This window comes from Schistocerca americana, chromosome 2 (assembly GCF_021461395.2).
Source record: "Schistocerca americana isolate TAMUIC-IGC-003095 chromosome 2, iqSchAmer2.1, whole genome shotgun sequence".
Lineage (NCBI taxonomy): Eukaryota > Metazoa > Arthropoda > Insecta > Orthoptera > Acrididae > Schistocerca > Schistocerca americana.
The window spans coordinates 960,357,796-960,378,813 of record NC_060120.1 but is presented as its reverse complement, the minus strand read 5'-3'; the positions used below and the strand labels follow the sequence as shown (position 1 = coordinate 960,378,813).

General features: G+C 41.8%; 1 protein-coding gene across 1 annotated transcript; it reads left to right on the top strand.

Moving 5' to 3' along the window:
- The first annotated feature begins 9,015 nt into the window (after positions 1-9,015).
- LOC124596166 (proline-rich protein 2-like) lies at positions 9,016-16,656 on the top strand. Its single transcript, XM_047135203.1, has 2 exons — positions 9,016-9,144; positions 16,210-16,656. The coding sequence occupies exons 1-2, from the start codon at positions 9,106-9,108 to the stop codon at positions 16,519-16,521; spliced, it is 351 nt and encodes a 116-aa protein (XP_046991159.1). The 5' UTR covers positions 9,016-9,105; the 3' UTR covers positions 16,522-16,656.
- Positions 16,657-21,018: the final 4,362 nt, after the last annotated feature.

The following is a 21,018-nucleotide window of genomic DNA, read 5'->3' as shown; positions in this document are numbered from 1 at the left end:
GACTACTGAGCTACGCAGTGATTTTTCCTGGATAGTTTGTTAAACGTCAGCCTACTCTTCAACATTACTAAATTGTGATCTGGATCTTTATCTGCTCCTTGTTACGACTTACAGTCCAATATTCGATTTCGAAATCTTCCCCTGACCATGCTCTGGTTGGCGTCTTCCTATATATACCAGTCCCGTCTAAATATATCAATATTTTTGTGATTCTTGAAGAACGCATTCGCAATTCCTAGCCGAAATGTATTGCAGAACTCAATTAGTCGTTCTCCTCTCTCATTCAGTTACCAAACCCACATTCTAGCGTAACGTTTTCCTCTGATCCTTCCCCTTTAACCGCATTCCAATCCTCAATGACTATTAGATTTTCATCTCCCTTTACGTACTGAATGACGCGTTCAATTTTCTCATACAGATTTTTCCTAAAGCCAAACCGATCGTCATCTAACATATCCTTATTTTCTTTTCCATTCTTTGATACATTATTACTGTCAGCATTTTGGATAAATAACCTGTCTAATTGCTTGTGCCTTAATTCTCCCTATTGTAGTCTCTTGCTTGACAGTGGTATTCACATAACATTCTTAATGTAACCGCCTTTGCTTTTAATTCCCCTGAATATCGGTTCAGCCTCTCTGTTTGTTGAGTAGTTTCTTCCGACAATCATTTCTTTTTCGATTTCTTCACATTTATCTTTAGCTTCCCTGCACTTTCTATTTATTTCATTTGTAAGTCACTTGTATTGTAGTAACCCCGAATTTCCCAGAAAATTTTTGTTCTTCCTTCTTTCGTCGATCACCTGAACTATGTATTGTGTTAGCCGTGGCTTACTCCCAGTTGACTTCCTTGTACCTACCTTTTTCTTTCCAGCTTCTGTGAATGCCCTCTACAACTGTCCTTACCTCTATAACTGATCTGACTACTAAGCTGTGCAATGATTCTTCCTGGCTACTCTGTTAAACTTAAGCCTACTGTTCATCATTACTAAATTGTGATTATTATCTGTGTCTGCTCTTTGGTACGCCTTACAGTCCAGTATTTGATTTCAAAATCTTCGCCTGACCATGCTCTGACTGGGGTATTCCTATACCTTCCAGTCTCTTCCAAGCATACATCCTCCTCTTGTGATCCGGGAAAATTTTTTTGATATTGCTAGCCGAATTTTATTGCAAAAGTCAATTAGTCTTTTCTTTCTCTCATTCAAATATCAAGTCCACATTCTCCCGTAACGGTTTCTTCTGCTCCTTACCTTTCAACCGCGTCCCAATCCCCAAAGACTGTTGCACTTTCATCTCCCTTTATGTATTGAATTATCTGTTCGATATTCTCATACAGTTTCCCTATCTCTATGTATACCTGAACGTTGTTGTCGGTGTTGAGTTGATATCGATTTTGAGGAGAACAACCGTGTCGCTGAACTGTTCACAGTAACTCACTCTTTGCCTATCCTCCTATTCACAATGAATGCTACTACGGGTGTATTATTTTCTGTTGCAGTTGATTTTACGCTATACTCGTCTGACCAGAAATCCTAGCCTGCTCTCCAGTTAACTTCACTAAACACCACTGTATCTAGAACGAGCCTTAGAATGTCAGCCATCCTTATTGCATCAAAGTGTTTGAGGCCTGAGAAATAAAATTAATGAATTATCTGTGTAGATGAATTAGAGTCTTCAAACCCAGCTGACGTAATCTGCCTCTCTGAACATCATGCGATCACTGGTATAGAACTTCTAAGTGTTACAGGGTTTAGCTTGGCATCTCACTTTTGTAGATCACAAAAGGAGAAAGGAGGAGTTGCCACATTCATTAGGAACTGTCATAAATTTAACAACATAGACATTCATAAATTTTGCCTAGAACAGCATATGGAAGCATGTGCAACAGAAGTAGAATTTCACAAAAAAATTCTTCATAATATTAAGTGTATATCGAGCACCTACGGGTAACTTTAATCTATTCGTAAACCACCTTGAAGCTATACTGGCCCATTTAACAACCATAAACAAAGAAATAGTGGTTGCTGCTGATTTCAATGTAGACTTCCTTAAAGACTCTCCCAATAGGAACTTATTTGAGTTAGTAACACTATCATTCAACTTAATTCCTATTGTAAAGTTCCCCACTAGGGTATCCAATTATTCACAAACAGCCATTGATAATATCTTTATAGAAAAGTCCAATGAACAAAATTATATTACAAAACCAGTAGTCAATGGCCTCTTAGACCATGACATGCAGTTCGTTCTGTTAAATGTTAATACTGGACAGGATATAAAACCTGTTAAATCTGAGCTCAAGAGGGTAATCAATAAGCCGAAAATTTATTATTTTTGGACACTCCTCAGAGACATTCATTGGACTGATGTTTACAGTGCTTATGGCATGAATGAAAAATATAACACTTTTGCTAATAAAGTGCTTACCTTATTCCAACACTGTTTTCCCCCAAAACTTACCAAGGTTAGAGCAAAGTCTACAAAGAAGCCATGGATTGCTCAAGGAATAGGGGTATGTTGTAAAACAAAAAGAAAACTGTATCTGTCAGTCCCGAACAGTTCCGATGATGATGCTATAGCACATTACAAGAAATACTGCAAAATATTAAAACTGTAAAATGGACATCAAAGTAAATATATTACAAGGAGAAGATAGTCATATCAAATAACAAAACAAAGACAATATGGGATATAGTGAAGTAGGAGACTGGTAGAACCAGACATGAAGAGGAACAAATAGCATTAAGAGTAAATGATACATTGGTGACAGATGTGTATAGTGTTGCAGAACTTTTTAACGAACACTTTATAACTGTTACTGAAACGTTGGGGTTGTCAGGTTCAGTAGAAGCTGCTATGGAATACCTCAGACCAGAGATTTCAAGTAACTTCCATGATATGAATTTGACCCTCACTATCCAAGCAGAAATAATGTCCATCATAAAATCTTTAAAATCAAAACATCTAGTGGGTATGATAAAATATCAACAAAGTTAATTAAAGAATGTGATTCTGTGATAAGTAACATATTAATCTATTTGTGTAACCAGTCGTTTATCAGTGGAATAAGTCCTGAATGGTTGAAATATGCTGAAGTCAAGCCACTGTTTAAGGAGGGAGATAAAGAAACAGCATCAAATTTCCGCCCAATTTCACTGTTGCCAGCATTCTCAAAAATTTTAGAAAAAGTTATGTACAATCGACTTTAAAACTATCTTATTACAAATAGCATACTGTCAAAGCCACACTTTGGATTTCTTAAGGGTTCTGATATTGATAAGGCTATCCACATGTACAGTGAAAATGTGCTTAATTCATTAGACAAAAAATTTCAAGCAACTGGTATATTTTGTGATCTTTCAAAGGCATTTGACTGTGTAAATCACAATATCCTTTTAAATAAATTAGAATATTATAGTGTAACAGGAAACGCTGCAAAATGGTTCAAATCTTATATCTCTGGCAGGAAACGAAGGGTGTTATTAGGAAAGAGACATGTATCCAGCTATCAGGCATCATCCAACTGGGAACTAATTACATGTGGGGTCCCACATGGTTCGATTTTGGGGCCCTTACTTTTTCTTGTGTATATCAATGACCTTTCATCAGTAACATTACCACATGCCAAGTTCGTTTGGTTTGCTGATGATACAAAAATTGCAATAAAGAGCAAAACAAGTGTAGTCTTAGAAAGATCAGCTAATAAAATATTTGTGGACATTAATCACTGGTTCCTAGCCAAATATTTGTCACTAAACTTTGAAAAAACACACTACATGCAGTTCAGAACTTGTAAGGAGTGTCCCACGAGTATATGCCTAACATACGATGACAAGCAGATAGAAAAAGTGGACAGTGTTAAATTCTTGGGATTACAGCTTGATAATAAATTAAACTGGGAGGAGCACACCACAGAACTGCTGAAGCATCTTAACGAATCTCTATTTGCGATGCGAATTGTGTCAGACATAGGGGATATAAAAATGAAAAAGCTGGCATACTATGCTTACTTTCATTCCATAATGTCACATGGGATTACTTTTTCGGGATTATTCATCAGGCCGGGCTAAAGTTTTCCGGGCACAGAGACGTGCAGTAAGAGTTATATGTGGTGTGAACTCAAGAATATTCTTCAGAAGCCTGTTTAGGGAACTAGGGATACTAACTACTCCTTCCCCATATATTTATTCCTTAATGAAATTTGTCATTAAAAGTATATCACTTTTTCAAAGCAATAGCTCAATTCATGGAATAAATACTAGAAATAAGAATAATCTTCACAAGGATTTAAAGTCACTTAATCTTGTACAAAAAAGTGTGCATTATTCAGGAACACACATTTTCAATAACTTGCCAGCAGCCATAAATAGCTTAGCAACCAATGAAATTCAGTTTAAGAGAAGACTAAACGATTTATTGGTGGCCAACACCTTCTACTCCATTGATTACTTTCTCAGTAAAACCAACTAATATAACGTCTGCACAATTTCAGTGCAGTAATATGTTGATTGTCAATATGTGTGTGTGTGTGTGTGTGTGTGTGTGTGTGTGTGTGTGCGTGCGTGCGTGCGTAAGTACAATCTAACTTCTGCACCATTTCTGTGCAGTAATGTGTTCATTGTACTATAGTAGTTGTATTACACGTTCATTACCCTATAAATAAATTAAAAAAAACCTTTTTTATTTTAAATTCAGTGCATTAGTATGTGTAAAATGACTCTTTCATATAGTGTTCATAAAAAAATGACGATCAATCCACTTGGGACCTGTGGAATGGTACATTAGCTTATTTGTTTTAGTTGTAAATATCTGTCATGTATTGTTAATTTTCTGACATGTTCTACAACCTGTAGGACCTACTTACTATGGATCAATTGGAATGAAAGTATATCTAATCTAATCTAATCTTAGAATTTCCCTTTTCAGATTGTCTAGCTTCCCTGCCACGTTGAGACTCCTTAAATTCGACAACCTGGCTCTTAGAACGTTAACCTCTGATTAGTCATTCAGTCTTTTTCTCATTGTTACCTCCCTTTGGCAGTCTTCTCCCGGAGATCGAAATCGGGGACTGTTGTGAAATCTTTTGTCTACAGAGAGATTATCAGGACACTTGTTCAGTTACAGGTATCACGTACTGTGGATACACATTATGTGTCTTTAATGTAGTGGTTTACACTGCCTTCTACATGCTCATGCCGATGATAATTGACTATTCGTCCGCCTTTTTAGCTCAGTTTCCTACCCCATGGGGCGAGAGATTGCTCTGGATCTCTGTCCACTCGTCCGCCCACTTTGACAATGCCGTTGAGACAGTCAGGGTGACTTCTTATGCCAGAAGTCTGCGGTTGCCATTGATGATGATTTTTATTTAAAATTTAAGCAGTGTTGATGTTTGCACCTGGGACCCAGGACGTTTTGATTAATGGTCAATAGCGCTACACTTCCTTTTCTCTCAGTTTTCTTGTTACAGGTGGTAGCTCGTCCTCCCTTTTTTCTTGATTACAAAGGAAGTTACGAGGATGAAGTATCTATTTGCCACAGCCACTTTGACCCCTAAAGAAAAGATGACATCTACGCTAACTTTAGACATGCCTCCCTAACTATGCATATTCAAACATAACAAACGAGGAAAGGGGAGGGGCGAGAGGTTTTCATATGTTTGTAAGAGAGAGGAAAGTATTTTGTATTCTAGTGATCACGTTGCGTTTTAGTGCTTGTTTATGTTTGTAACAGAGAAGAATTTTTCTTTCTTTGAGTAAACTCGCTGTGTAAACCATTGCACATAGTGAGCCTTCGCCTGCCAGTGGTACGCATATATTTTGGAACAAAGGTATCATTTGAGGCGTAGGTCTGTCAAGAATGGCAAGTGTGAAGGAAGTCAGAATTCGCTGGACCAGCTACTGGTGATGATCTCCACCCTGCAAAGCGGAGAGTCGGCCAGATGAACTTGGTCGAGACAGGAACGATTGTTAACCGTTGACGGTGACATACCACACAGAGCGTGCAATAGGGTGAAGACAAAGGGCGTTCGTAGCCCACCATATATGACGCCACCTATAAATTGGCTGCCTCTATTCTATCACACTGAGGAGCAGTCTTGGATCAAGGGTTCCCATGTAACTTGTACCAGGAAAGGGGTAAGATTCACAGAATATGTGATAAGGATGAATGTGGGTAGTATGACGAAAAGAGTGTGGGTATGACAAGCCGAGAGGAATGCAGCAGCTATGTTATTAAACACAGGAAGTATTGACCGAAATTTTGGATGAAGTTGGGAAACTGAGGAGGCAAGTGCGCGTACATATTGCAAAGCACCAGAGATCAGTGACACATAAGGCCAGGAAAACGGAAGGGAGGCACCTGTGGAGCGGACAAAATGATACTGACGATCTGGAAAGAAGGGCGAAAGAGAAGGATGAAGGGGTTCTATGGGCAGGAGTAGAAAACGCAGTTCACAACGGGGTTATCTGTGGTGCCAAAAGACCGAAACGAAAGGGAAAGAACATTTCTCATGCTCTAATGTGCGAAGAGAGCTTAACTGCCCCATTTACCTTTTCACCAGGAAAGGAATTTCCAGGAGTCATAGTTTTGGAATACAGTTTAATAATTATATATCGAGATGTCACGATATTTTAAAGCCAGTTCAGCACAAAAATATGCAGAGGAATCTCTCTTCTGAGGGTGTGGATGGAAAGAATGATTCCGAACTAACGTCACAACGAATGTGTTAGTGACAGACCAAGCTTGAAATGGATAAACTTGGAGCAGAAATTGCGGATTGTCCTTATCACAGGAACCATATCAGCATTCACCTTTATCGTAACCACGGAGGGTATACACTATGTGGTCAAACGTGTCCGGACACCTGGCTGAAAATACTGACAAGTTCGTGGCGCCCTCCATCGGTAATGCTGGAATTCAATTTGGTGTTGGTCCACCCTTGGTCTTGATGACAGCTTTCATTTTCGCAGGCATACTTTCAATCAGGTGCAGGAAGGATTCTTGGGGAATGGCAACCCATCCCTCACGGAGTGCTGCACTGATGAGAGGTATAGATGTCGGTAGGTGAGGCCTGGCACGAACTCGGCGTTCCAAAACATCCCGAAAAAGTTCTGTAGGATTCATTTCAGGACTTTGTGCAGGCTGGTCCATTACAGGAATGTTATTGTCGTGTAACCCCTCCGCCATAGGCTGTGCATTATGGACAGGTTCTCGATGGGGTTAAAAGATGCAGTCGACATCCCCGAATTGATCTTCAACAGTGGGAAGCAAGAAGGCGTTTAAAACATCAATGTAGGCCTGCTTTGTGATAGTGCCACACAAAACAACAATTGGTGCAAGCGTCCTCCATGAAAAGCACGACCACACCATAACAACACCGTCTCCGAATTTTACTGTTGGCACTACATACACTGGCAGACGACGTTCACCGGGCATTCGTCATACCCACAGCCTGCCATCGGATCGCCACATTGTGTACCGTGATTCGTCACTGCACACAACGTTGTTCGACTCTTCAATCGTCCAATGTTTACGCTCCTTACACTAGGCGAGGCGTCGTATGGCATTTACCTGCATGATGTGTGGCTTATGAGCAGGCGCCTGGCATTGAAAATCAAGCTTTCTCACCTCCCGCCTAACTGTCATAGTACTTGCAGTGGATCCTGATGGAATCTGGAATTCCTCTCTGATAGTCTGAATAGATGTCTGCCTATTACACAATACGACCCTCTTCAACTGTCGTTGGTCATTGTTAGTCAACAGATGAGGTCGGCCTGTACGCTTTTGTGCTGTACGTGTCCGTTCACGTTTCCACTTCACTATCACATTGGAGACAGTGGATATGGAGATTTTTAGGAGTTTGTAAATCTCGCCCACAGTCGTATGACACAAGTGACGCCGACTCACCTGACTATGTTCAAAGTTCGTGAGTTCCACAGAGAGGCCCATTCTGCAGTGTCACGTCTAATGACTACTGAGGTCGCTGATATGGAGTACCCGGAAATAGGTGGAACCACAATGCACATAATATGAAAATCGTATATTTTGGGGTGTCCGGATACTTATGATCAAATAGTGTACATCACCTGCATTTTTCTCAAAATTTCGAACATCCTGTACCATTTTATAGTGTCGAACGCTTTTTTCAGATCAACACATTCTGTGAGCTTTTCTTAATTTTCTATCAGTATTCTTGCCATAGAAAGTCGTGGGACTAGGGTCTCCCGTCTGGTAGACCGTTCGGCACTTTCGGAGTCCGTGAATTCCGCGGAGTGCTACATTCTGCTCTCTCACGATGTCTAATGACTACTGAGGTTGCTGATATGTAGTACATGGCAGTAGGTGGCAGCAAAATGAGCCTGATATGGAAAACGTATAATTTGGGGGTGTCCGGATACTTTTGACCACGTAGTGTAACTATATGTGGCTGGCCACACTGTCCTAAATGAGGACCCAGTCCTGAACAACTACGGAAATGTGCTTGCTTTAAGAGTTTCAGGATGCCAACCTTACAAATATCATTGATGATTTACTTCAAATATAAGATTCTACAAGGCAGCTACAGGTGTACTTGTCATTTAAATCGTTAATACCACGGTACAAGGCCATACACGTACTTCATGAAATTACGTATGTAACATAACGTTGCACGCCACCCTCAGTAACGCATGACCACTTTCCTTTTCGATGTGACGGATAATCTCCAAAGTAACACACTGGACTTAGTTTGAGCTTTGAGAATCAGCAGGTAGATGAAGGAGTGTGCGGCTTAAGACGACTACTCTCTTGTTGAGTCAAGACACAAAAAGTTTCATGTACGAGTACTCCCGACATAACATATTGGTTAATTTTTTCTTTGAGGCAGACATCATGGAACAAGCGGGTGTCGATGAAAAACTGAGCGACAATAAGATACGCAGTTGGTCGCAGCTGTGCTCTGTGACCTTGTCATACAACCGGATCCTCCACTGTCGCATTTGGACTGCAGTCCCTGCTCGGTCCCTTTGTTAAAGAGTCACGGAATTACGAGTACTCCACATCACGCAGTGGCGAGCTTTATAAAAGCTCTGCAGCCCGCGCTCACCTCAGCACTTCCATCACCATGAGGGCGACAGTGGCAGCTCTTCTCCTGTGTCTTGTGGTAAGTAGTAAGGACAGAGGCTTTATCGAAATTTGTGCTCTACGTATCTTTATTGGTACTTACTTTTACACCCACTTAAAACACTGAATGCTCCAAATGTACCACAATTTTCTGCCTGTAACATGCTAATCTCGAATCAAAGGGTCGGAAAGTGTTTACAACTTCGTCAGTTCTGTAGGCGACTTCATATTAGTTCCACACGTACAAATAAAAAGAGTTGTGAGATTGTATCAAATTCATCAACTTCGTGTGAATCGTTAATGAACTATACACGCATAATATCAGTAAATAATCTGCATCCTCCTTCTTACTGGATCAATATTTGCGAGAGTAGCAGCTGAAATCCGCGTCTGAGCATCCATACGTTATTACTGGCAGAGTTCAAAAATCGTAAAACATCAGTCCAAAAAGTTTCGAGAATATATTAGTACAAAGTACAGAAAAATTAATATGGTGGTTTTAATGCTTAAGGTATACTACGTACCCCTCCCCCCTCCCCCACTTGATTAGAAGACACAGAACATTCACACACCCACGAGTAACTGTCAGTGAAATCTGTCTTTGACATGTTGTTCAACTGGTGTGTCCTATTGGTCCGCCCCGGTAGCAGAGTGGTCAGCGTGACAGACTGTCAATCCTAAGCGCCCGGGTTCGATTCCCGGCTGGGTCGGAAATTTTCTCCGCTCAGGGACTGGGTGTTGTGTTGTCCTAATCATCATCATTTCATCCCCATCAACACGCAGGTCACCGAAGTGGCGTCAAATCGAAAGACCTGCACCAGGCGAACAGTCTACCCGACGGGAGGACTAGCCACACGACATTTCCATTTCCATTGGTTTGAAAGTCGGTTATGTCGTCAAAGCGTTAACACTTCACGTGAATTTCTGCACTTAGTCATTCTGCAGTGACTTCTATATCATAACACGAAATCTCATCACCCTTGATGATTTGTTCGAGGAAAGAATTTCAAGGTAGTGACGCCATGTGCCCAGGCATCGTTGCTTTCGTTCAGGAGTCAAGACGAATGGGACAAACCTTTTACACAGTTTTCTTCTCTTCAAGACATTCTGAAGAATGCCTTAAACACTTAGAGATGTTGCTCCATTGCGATTTCCGACACAGCCGTGATTACACCGTAGGGTCGCACGTCGACTGTGTACTTGACACAGCCTACTTACCTGCTTAAACTGACTCGTTGAACGTATGCCTGTGTTTTTTAGTTGTTCAGGTTGCCACTGTAGTTACTGGACTGATTCGCTTATACACCAGAAATAAAATCAGTCTCGGAATTTTCTGGATGGACGGTGAATGTAGAAAAATGCCATCAGATTTTCTTCTTCTTGTCGAGCTGGTACTCCATTTCTAATCCTTCTAATGATCTTGCATCTGCATACCTACATTTTTTATGAATGATTACAGGATATTTGTTATCATCTGTGTCAATCCTTGTTCTTCACTCATGTTGTGGTAAAAATCAAAGTAGTACAACTCTCATGACGCACAGTTAAATATGAGAAGTAAACAAACATAGCGATTAATCACGAAGATAAGAATTGAATTCATCATGAATCAAAACCCTAAAATATTTCTATAGAGTAATAGAACAACAGTATTATTTAGTGTACTAGAAGCTCGTTACCGGGAGTAGTTGGCTTGCTTATTTATTCCATTCTGATGGTAGACAGAAAGGGAAATCAAATCTTATATACTGACGGCGAAAACCGCAACACCAAAAAATCATTAATGCCGAGTAATGAAATTTCGGGAATAGATTTACCGAGGTAACATATTTAAATCATTAACATTGCAAGGACACAGGTCAACGTAAGTGCGAGATAAGCCACTGCAAATTTGAAATACTGGTACATTAATAATCGGTGTAGCCTCCAGAATGTTGAATGAAAGCATTCAAATGTGAATGCGATCTGTTGTACAGGTGCCGGCTGTTAGTTTGCGGTAATGGGTTCCACGCCTGTTGCCCTTGGTCGGTGAATACAAGAGCGCTTAATATTATTTGTTGATGATGCTGGAGTTGTCAGCCGATGATGACCCACATGTGCTCGACTGGAGCCTTATCAGCAATATCACGACTCACTGCAGAGCATATTGAGTTACAACAGCGGTACGTGGGTGAGCGTTATCCTGTTGAAAACACGCCCTGGATTGCCGTTTATGAACGGCATCACGACAGGTCGAATTATCAGACTGCCGTACAATTTTGCAGTCAGGGTGGGTGGAATAACCGCCGAGGTGGTCCATTTGTCACACGAAATCGAATACAGCTCAGACCATAACTCCAGGCATAGGTCAAGTGTGTCTAGCATGCAGACAGGTTGGTTGCAGGCCTTCATCTGGCATCCTTCTAACCAGCTCTCGTCCATCACTGGTACCGAGACACAAGCAGCTTTCATCAGAAAACACATCTGGCCTTCACCATGCCCTCCAGTGAGCTCTTTCTTGACACTACGGAAATCGCAAATAGCGGTGGCTTGGGATCAGTGGAACGCACGTTACAGTGCGTCTGGCTTGGAGCTGTCCTTGAAGTACCCGATTTGTAACAGTTCGTTGAGTCACTGTGCTTCCAGCTGCTGCCCAAATTGCTGCTGCAGATGCAGTACGATGCGCCAGATACATACACCGAACACAATGGTCTTCTGTCTCGGTAGAGCCACGTGGCTCTTGCTGCTGCACGTTCTCGTGACCACCGCTACCAGCAGCCCTATACAGTGGCTGTCCTTCCAAATGTTTCTACAGTGTCACAGAAGGAAGATCCAGCAACCTGATGTGAATTCTTATACTGCCGCAAGTAGCGCGACTCTTATGCGACTGGCGCGAAATTTGAACAGGCATTTTCCTTCAGATGCAGTACCAACTTTCGTTTATGTGGCACAGCTCATTCTTGATACTACGAAATCTTTCCGTCAGTGTATATAGAGCCACAATGGCAGGGAGGGGTGATGGAGATGAAGAGTGAGCACAAGAGGTTCCAGAGAAGGTCAAAAATTCTTCATTGAAGCATCTGCGTAGCACACCAGGTCAGTGGACGACTTCCCTCTGATTTGTGCTGGGCTGCCTGCCTGCATGCCCCACGACGCTGCCGCAAATTCTCTAAGATGCGCGGGCGGCCTCGTTGCATAAGCTGGCTCACGGTTTCCGCGCGTGTATCCTCGTCAGTATCTGCTACGGCCCTGTGCGGTGCCTCGGTTGTGTCACAGTGGGCAATGCCCATCGCTTAGAGGCGACCGTCCTCCGATAGGGGAAGATGGCTGGCATGTATGGGTGGGGGGTGGGGGGTGACCCACTGCATCCTGAGCAGGAGACTACCTCGCTGCTGAGGTAGACATGGGATTGTCTGCTGCGCTGTGGCACTAAATCCGGGAGGGACTTAGTGTGTAGATCTGTTGCCCTGCTGTGACCTCAAACCGGTGACTTCTGCTGCAGGTCCATGTGATGACCTGCCACAATCCTGTCATGCAAACCTGAGAATAATTTCGTTGCAAACCGTCTGGTACTTACAGTTGGCAGTGGCATATTTGTTGTGCATATGCTCCAGTACCAGTAACATATCCTAAAACACCACTATCACTACCAATGTGGAAATCTGCCTTTCCACTTGCTGCAGGAGCGTGTGCAGTCCTGTTGAGTCCTCGCTACAGTGCATCGGCCTTGTCGAATTATCAGAGTGAGAATGTCCTACGCTAGTCTGCTGGCAATGCTGTTGGAATACACTGTTCTAGTTCACATTAATATTGTCGTATATGGTCAGTATGCTACAGTATGTATGAACCGAATCTTCAGTAAGAAACATCTTTTTCTAGGTGTAAACTACTTATCTCCAATAGACTATCCCTTTGATTTACTGATCATAATAGAGAATGAATGGCACACTAAAGGTCACTGAAGTTAAAAGCAAGATATGCTGAAAAGAGTTGATTGCAGGACATAAAGACTGTTTTACTACATACCCATCCTGTTAAGATTTTCTATTCAGTTAAATATCCCAGCATCATCCTTATAGGTCTTGCATTATTGCAAAGTTGTGATGGAAGAAACTGCTTAACATCGTACAGGGCCGCCGCGATCACGCAGAAGTGTCGCATCACGACAACACGACGTGGCATGGAACGAGTAATGTCTGAAGTGGTGCTCGAAGGAACTGACACCATTAATGCAGCAGGTCTGTCCATAAATCCGTTAGAATACGAACTGGTAGGTATCTCTTCTGATCCGCACTTTGCATGGCATCCTGATATGCTCAATAACGTTTATGTTCTTAGACTTTGGTGGCCAGCGGAAGTGTTTAAACTCAGAAGAGTGTTCCTGGAGCCACTCTGTAGCAATTCCTGATATGTGGGGTGTCGTTTTGTTCTGTCGGAATTGACCAAATCTCTTTTTGAATGTACTATCGACATGAATGGTTGCAAGTGATCAGATAAGATGTTTACATAAGTATAACCAGTCAGAGTCGTATCCAGACGTATCACGGGTCCCATATCACACCAGTTGTACACGCCCAACACCATTACAGAACCTCCACCAGTTTGAACCGTCCCCTGCTGATATGCAGTGTCCATGGTTTCATGAGGTTGACTCTATGCAAGTACACGTTCATAAGCTCGTTACAATATGAAACGAGACTCGTCCGACCATCAACAGTCCAATGTCGGTGTTAACGGGCTCAGGCGAGGCGTAAAGCTTTGTGTCGTGCAGTCATCAAGGGTACACAAGTGAGCGTTCGGCTCCGAAAGCCCATATCAATGATATTTCGTTGAATGATTCTTACGCTGATACTAGTTGACGACCCAGCATTGAAATGTTGCAGCAATCTGCGGAAGGACTGCACTTATATCACTTAGAACTATTCTCTTCAGTCGTCGTTGCTGCCGTTCTTGCAGTATCAGCGATGTCGGAGATTTGATGTTTTGCCGGATTCCTGATATTTACGGTACACTGGTGAAATGGTCGTACTGAATAGTCTCTACTTTATCGCTACCTCGTAGATGCTGTGTCCCATCGCTGGTACGCCGACTATAACACCACTTCAAACTCACCTAGATCTTGCTAACCTGCCATTGTAGCAGCAGAAACCAGTCTGACAACTGCGTCAGACAGTTGTTGTCTTGTAGAGGCTTTGCCGATCGCAGAGCCGTATTCTACCTGTTTGCACATCTCTGTGTTTGAATACGCAAACCTTTACCAATTTGTTTGGCGCTTCAGAGTAAGTAAAAGATGATCTGATGCTAATTCAACTGGAACCCTGTCCAGACATTTGGGGTGTCAATAGAATCTACTGTGGTGTCGAGAATGAGACACGAACGTCAGTTCCTTTTGATTTTCTTCATACGCTGATATCTTTCGTTACAGATCAAACTCCTAGACGTGAAACAGCACTGAGACTGTCATGAACATTAATGTCGGTTGTGTTGGGCAATTTTTACGAGTTACATCCTTATAGTCGGCGCCACAGTTAAGAATTTCTCCAATTTTCTCCAAGTGCTTCACAGTTATGCTTCACATGTCACTCCTGCTTGCCACCACGGTCACCTTGAGGATTTGACTTCATCAACAGCGTCACCAATCAACTCAATAACCACAGACACTATGGATACGACAACTATTACTTTTATATGTCATATTTGCACCCAGAACATAAGAATGCCAGTGGTGTCTTACTCCAACGGTACGTTTTCTCCTTTTAATCCATACCTATAAGGTAGAAGAAAAAAGCTTATACTAACCATTATTAAAGAGGTCAGTGACTTAGAAAGGAGCTGAATATCTGTCAACAAAAGATTTCTGATCGTTCCCCTAATGCCATAAAATAACTGACATACAGCAAAGCAAGTTTTAAAGGTAATTTAACACCATTTCTTCAGAACTGTTCGGTATATTACATAGACGAATTTTTCTCTAATAACTGGTAGTTTGTAAAAATAATAAAAACACCTAGTTCTTAAGTGTAGTTTGAAGGCCAAAAAATTAACATGCCAACTAATGTTAGAACTATTGTACACATATCTTCCAAGTTATTGTTTGCACATAATTTCAGTAATAAAAAAGAAAAAAAAATTTCAAATTTCATCACCGTTTCTCTTCCTTTGAAGTGTCGGAAACTAGTTTGACGCAGGTCCTCCTGCTAGTCTAACCTGAGCAATCCTCTTCGTCTCTGTGCAACTACTGGAAGCTCTAACAATTTGAACCACCTTAATTAATCCTTCTATTACCAAACTGACTCCTCAGGATGTGTCCTACTAACTGATCCTTTCTTTTAATAATGATGTGCTATAGATTTCTTGTCTCTGCAGTTGTATTCAGTACCTCCTCAATAGTTATTCAGTGTATCCGTCTAATCCTCATCAAGGTTCTGAAGCAATACTTTTCCAAGCTTCTATTCTCTTCCTGTTTGAAGTACTTATCATCAGTGTTTCATTCTCGTACAGGGCTACGTACCACACAAATACCTTCAGGAAATATGTCCTAACACTGAAGCTCATATTCGAGATCAACAATTTTGTGTGTTTCAGAAACACATGGCTTCACTATTGTCATCCACAATTTATATATTCGCAATTTATATCCTCTTTTCTTCGGCGACTGTTATTTTACTGAGAAAACAACAAAATTACTTTTAGGTCCCTTCTTAAGCTAATGCTTTCAACAAATATAAATAATTCATTATCTATTTCTTATATAACTTTTTTATTACATGTTCTAGGATATCAGGTATGCCGTAACAGTAGTTATTTATTATCTCTTTTCTGGCGAAAAACAAATAATGGCATGAAACTACATTAAATTTGCATGAATGCATAGGCGTACGTTTCTTTGTGATACCTTGAAGCAATAGACAATAATGGTTGATCATGTTCACTCATTCAGTTTCTGCAATAAAACGGTAAGACTGGTTTCTAATGTGCGTCAGGATAAAGAAACGCATCTGATAATTCAGTCCTAATAGTACAAGTCATAATTTTTGCGATTCATTGTCGTCATTTCAAAACTACATTAATCTTAATATCCCTTCAGAAGGAATACCACTTAATTTCCATCTATATTCCACTACAGGTATCAGCATGCCGCAGCCAAGAGACTCCACCTGGCCCTCCTGGACCAACTGATGGGCCACAACCAACTGGTCCACCAGGCCCACCAACCGGAGGTCCTGATCCAACTGGTCAGCCAACTGGAGGTCCTGAACCAACTGGACCACCAGGTCCACCAACTGGAGGTCCTGAACCAACTGGAGAGCCCCAACCAACTGGTGGGCCTGAACCAACTGGAGGCCCCCAGCCAACTGGCGAACCTCAGCCTACTGGAGGACCTGAACCTACTGGACCACCAGCGCCGCCTAGCCGTATTTGGCGTGGTGTTTTCTAGTGATGCAAGATTAGCGCACCAGGAAACATTACAGGATTTCAACTCTTTCTTGTTGAAGTTAGCCGAATTAATTGATGGAAGTGTTCTTATGATACATAAAAATTAATTCTGATTAAACCATCAAAGAAAAGGCTCCATTATTGTTTTATTTACTGTGTACAGTAAAATCAGCCAGTTCTCCAAAAACATGATACCACTATACAGAAATCATTACCTCATCAAATCCTTCACCACAACATTAGCAGTTCCAAAAGATGCTGCGCATGGCCGAAGGAGTCCGTATTACCGACTATGTGAGCTTCATGAATTGATTCGTTTCTGGCGAAAAACAAATAATGTCGTGAAACTATATCAAATTTGCATCAATGCATGCCTTTCTTTATGATTCCTTGAATCAATCGACAATAATGGTTGATCATGTTCACTCTTTCATTTTCTGTAATAAAACAGTAAGACCAATTTCTAATGTGTGTCAGAGTAAAAAAAACTAATTGGTCTTTCAACGATATTCAGCCTTTGATGTTCTGTGATGCACCTTGTGATCTAAGGAGATTTCTTTGAAACCTATTTGCCCATCATTCGCTTACAAATTTTTTTATCGTGTCCGCCCCAATAGCTCAATGGTCTGCTCGTTGGATTGCCACGCACTGGGGCCCGGGTACGCTTCCAGGTTGCTGGGTGTTGTGCTGTCCTCATCATCATTTCATCCCCATTGTCGACGTGGAAGTCACCCAACCTTGCGACGCACTCACTAAGACTTGCACTTGGCGACCGAACTTCCCGTCTGGGAACTCCCAGTCACTGACGCCATACGATCATTTTTTCCATTTTTTACCATTCTTTATGTATGTGAACTAGTACACATATATAATTAGTTGGATAGTGTGATTCTTAAATTTCAAGAGCCTACTAGTACAATCAGTTGCCTTGTAACAAAAATATTTATCTGGGACTGGAATTTATGTTTTCTAGATCCTAGCATATCTTCCGAAAAGAATATTAACCGCAACTCAGCGTAACGTAGGAAGTAGCAATAATACAAGGGATAATCATGTAGCTGTTGTAGATTGCTTGTAGATGGTGCTGCCATTTAGAGGGAACCTGTCGCTAGTGAGAACTTAAGCTGCATTCATCAAGATACGATTATTTATCAACATAAGTAGATGAATGTCCTCAGTACTGTTTGAGGATAACATCATCAATAAAAATAGAAGTCACTAAACTTAATCACACCGACCTGACCATTCCGTTTTATTTGAAGCACAATGGCTACATGAATGTTACGACATTAAAGGTAAAAAATTAAAAAGGAAACATAACATAGTGCGAGTCATAAAGGACATAATGAGCAGATGCATCTTTATTACAGTGAAAATATTCTTGAAGTCTCTCTATGCAACACGCAGCTCTGAGTAATACATGGCCATCCATATAAAATTGGGTGGACTGAAAAATTTTTCAAAGGCTAAAGAAGAACTGTGTAATTTGTCATCAATCTTCAGTAGGAAATTCTTCAAGCTGAAAGTTTCAAATTACTGAAGGTTGGCCCTCCAAAAATTTCCGATCGAGTCTTTCATGATGAATATGAGAATGTGCTGCTGTTAATTTCTATGTAGGGGAAAGATACTAGCAGTAAACACTACATCTACATATACATCTACACGGTTACTCTGCAATTCATACTTAAGTCCCCCGCAGTGGGTTCATCGAACCATTTTCGTACTACTTCTCTACCATTCCACTCCCGAATGGCGCGTGGGAAAAAGGAACACCTAATCGTCCCGTTCGAGCTCAGATTTCTCTTATTTTATTATGATGATCATTTCTCTCTACGTAGGTGACTGTCAACAAAATATTTTCGCATTCTGAAGAGAAAGTTGGTGACGGAAATTTCATAAACAGATCTCGCCACAAAGAAGACCACCTTTGTTTCAGTGACTGGCATCTCAACTCGTGTATCATATCAGTGACACTATCATCCCTATTGCGCGATTACACGAAACGAGCTACCCTTCTTTGCACATTTTGGATGTTCTCCGACAATCCTACCTGATAAGGAATCCACACCGCTCAGCAATATTCCAGCAGAGTACGGACAAGTGTAATGTGGGATGTCTATTTAGTGGGTTTGTCCCATCTTCTAAATGTTCTGCCAACAAACCGCAGTCTTTGTTTCGCCTTCCCCACAATTTTATCTATGTGGTCTTTCCAGTTTAAGTTTCTCGTAATTGTTATTCCTAGGTATTTAGTCGAACTGACAGCCCTTAGATATATGCGATTTATCGTATACCCATAATTTATTGGATTTCTTTTAGTACCCATGTGGATGATCTCGCGCTTTTCTTTGTTAGTGACAACTGCAACTTTTCGCACCATACAGAAATTCTCTCTAGATCATTTTGTAATTGGAATTGACCGTCTGCTAATTTTGCTAGAAGGTAAATTACAGTGTCATCTGCAAAGTATCTAAGGAGGCTGCTCAGATTATCACCTAGATCATACACTACTGGCCATTAAAATTGCTACACCAAGAAGAAATGCAGATGATAAACGTGTACTCATTGGAAAAATATATTATACTAGAACTGACATGTCATTACATTTTCACGCAATTTGGGTGCATAGATCCTGCGAAATCAGTACCCAGAACAACCACCTCTGGCCGTAATAACGTCCTTGATACGCCTGGGCATTGAGTCAAACAGACCTTGGAAGGCTTGTACAGGTACTGCTGCCCATGCAGCTTCAACACGATATCACAGTTCATCAAGAGTAGTGACTAGCGTATTGTGACGAGCCAGTTGCTCGGCCATCATTCACCAGACGTTTTCATTTGGTGAGAGATCTGGTGAATGTGCTGGGCAGGGCAGCAGTCTAACATTTTCTTTATCCAGAAAGGAACGTACAGGACCTGCAACATGCGGTCATGCATTATCCTGCTGAAATGTATGGTTTCACAGGGATCGAATGAAGGGTAGAGCCACGGGTCGTAACACATCTGAAATGTAACGTTCACTGTTAAAAGTACCTTCAAGGCGAACAAGAGGTGACCGAGACGTGTAACCAATCGCACCCCATACTATCACGCTGGGTGATACGCCAGTATGGCGATGACGAATGCAAGCTTCCAATGTGCGTTCACCGCGATGTCGCCAAACACTGACGCGACGATCACGATGCTGTAAATAGAACCTGGATTCATCCGAAAAAATGATGTATTACATTCGTGCACCCAGGTTCGTCGTTGAGTACACCATCTCAGGCGCTCCTGTCTGTGATGCAGCGCCAAAGGTAACCGCAGCCATGGTCTCCGAGCTGATAGTCCATGTTGCTGCAAACGTCGTCTTGGAAACGTCCACATCTGTTGACTCAGGGATCGAGATGTGACTGCACGATCCGTTACAGCCATGCGTATAAGATGCCTGTCATCTCGACTGCTAGTGATAGGAGGCCGTTTGGATCCAGCATGGCGTTCCGTATTACCCCCCTGAACCCACCGATTCTGCTAACAGTCATTGGATCTCGACCAACGTTAGCAGCAGCGTCGCGATACGACAAACCGCAATCGCGATAGGCTGCAATCCGACCTGTATCAAAGTCGGAAACGTGATGGGTCGCATTTCTCGTCTTTACACCAGGCATCACAACAACGTTTCAGCAGGAAACGCCGGTGAACTGCTGTTAGTGTATAAAAGTCGGTTGGAAAATTTCCTCAAATAAGCAGGTTGTAGGTGCCGCCACCGGCGCCAACCTTGTGTGAATGCTCTGAAAAGCTTATCATTTGCACATCACAGCATCTTCTTCCTGTCGATTAAATTTCGCATCTGTAGCATGTCATCTTCATGATGTAGCAATTTTAATGGCCAGTAGTGTATACTGGGTGATCAAAAAGTCAGTATAAATTTGAAAACTTAATAAACCACGGAATAATGTAGATAGAGAGGTAAAAATTGACACACATGCTTGGAATGACATGAGGTTTTATTAGAACCAAAGAAACAAAGTTCACAAAATGTCCGACAGATGGCGCTGGACAGCAAAACGTCAGTGACTGCGCATGACAATCGTGTATAAAAGGAGCTGTAATGTTACAGAATCGCATCATCCCCAGCCTGGCTGATAAACACCTGCTGGAACGTACGACGTTTATGCAGGATGGCGCTCCACCCCATATTGCTAGACGCGTGAAAGATCTCTTGCACGCGTCGTTCGGTGATGATCGTGTGCTCAGCCGCCGCTTTCGTCATGCTTGGCCTCCCAGGTCCCAAGACCTCAGCTCGTGCGATTATTGGCTTTGGGTTACCTGTAGTCGCAACTGTATCGTGATCGACCGACATCTCGAGGGATGCTGAAAGACAACATCCGACGCCAATGCTTCACCATAACTCCGGACTTGCTTTACAGTGCTGTTCACAACATTATTCCTCGACTACAGCTATTGTTGAGGAATGATGGTGGACATATGGAGCATTTCCTGTAAAGAACATTATCTTTGCT

What these genes read in the sequence shown, in the direction of transcription:
- LOC124596166 (XM_047135203.1), top strand. Translation starts at nt 9,106, where the DNA reads ATGAGGGCGACAGTGGCAGCTCTTCTCCTGTGTCTTGTG. An exon ending in CTCTTCTCCTGTGTCTTGTG is followed by an intron (nt 9,145 to 16,209) that starts GTAAGTAGTAAG and finishes ATTCCACTACAG; the next exon opens with GTATCAGCATGCCGCAGCCA.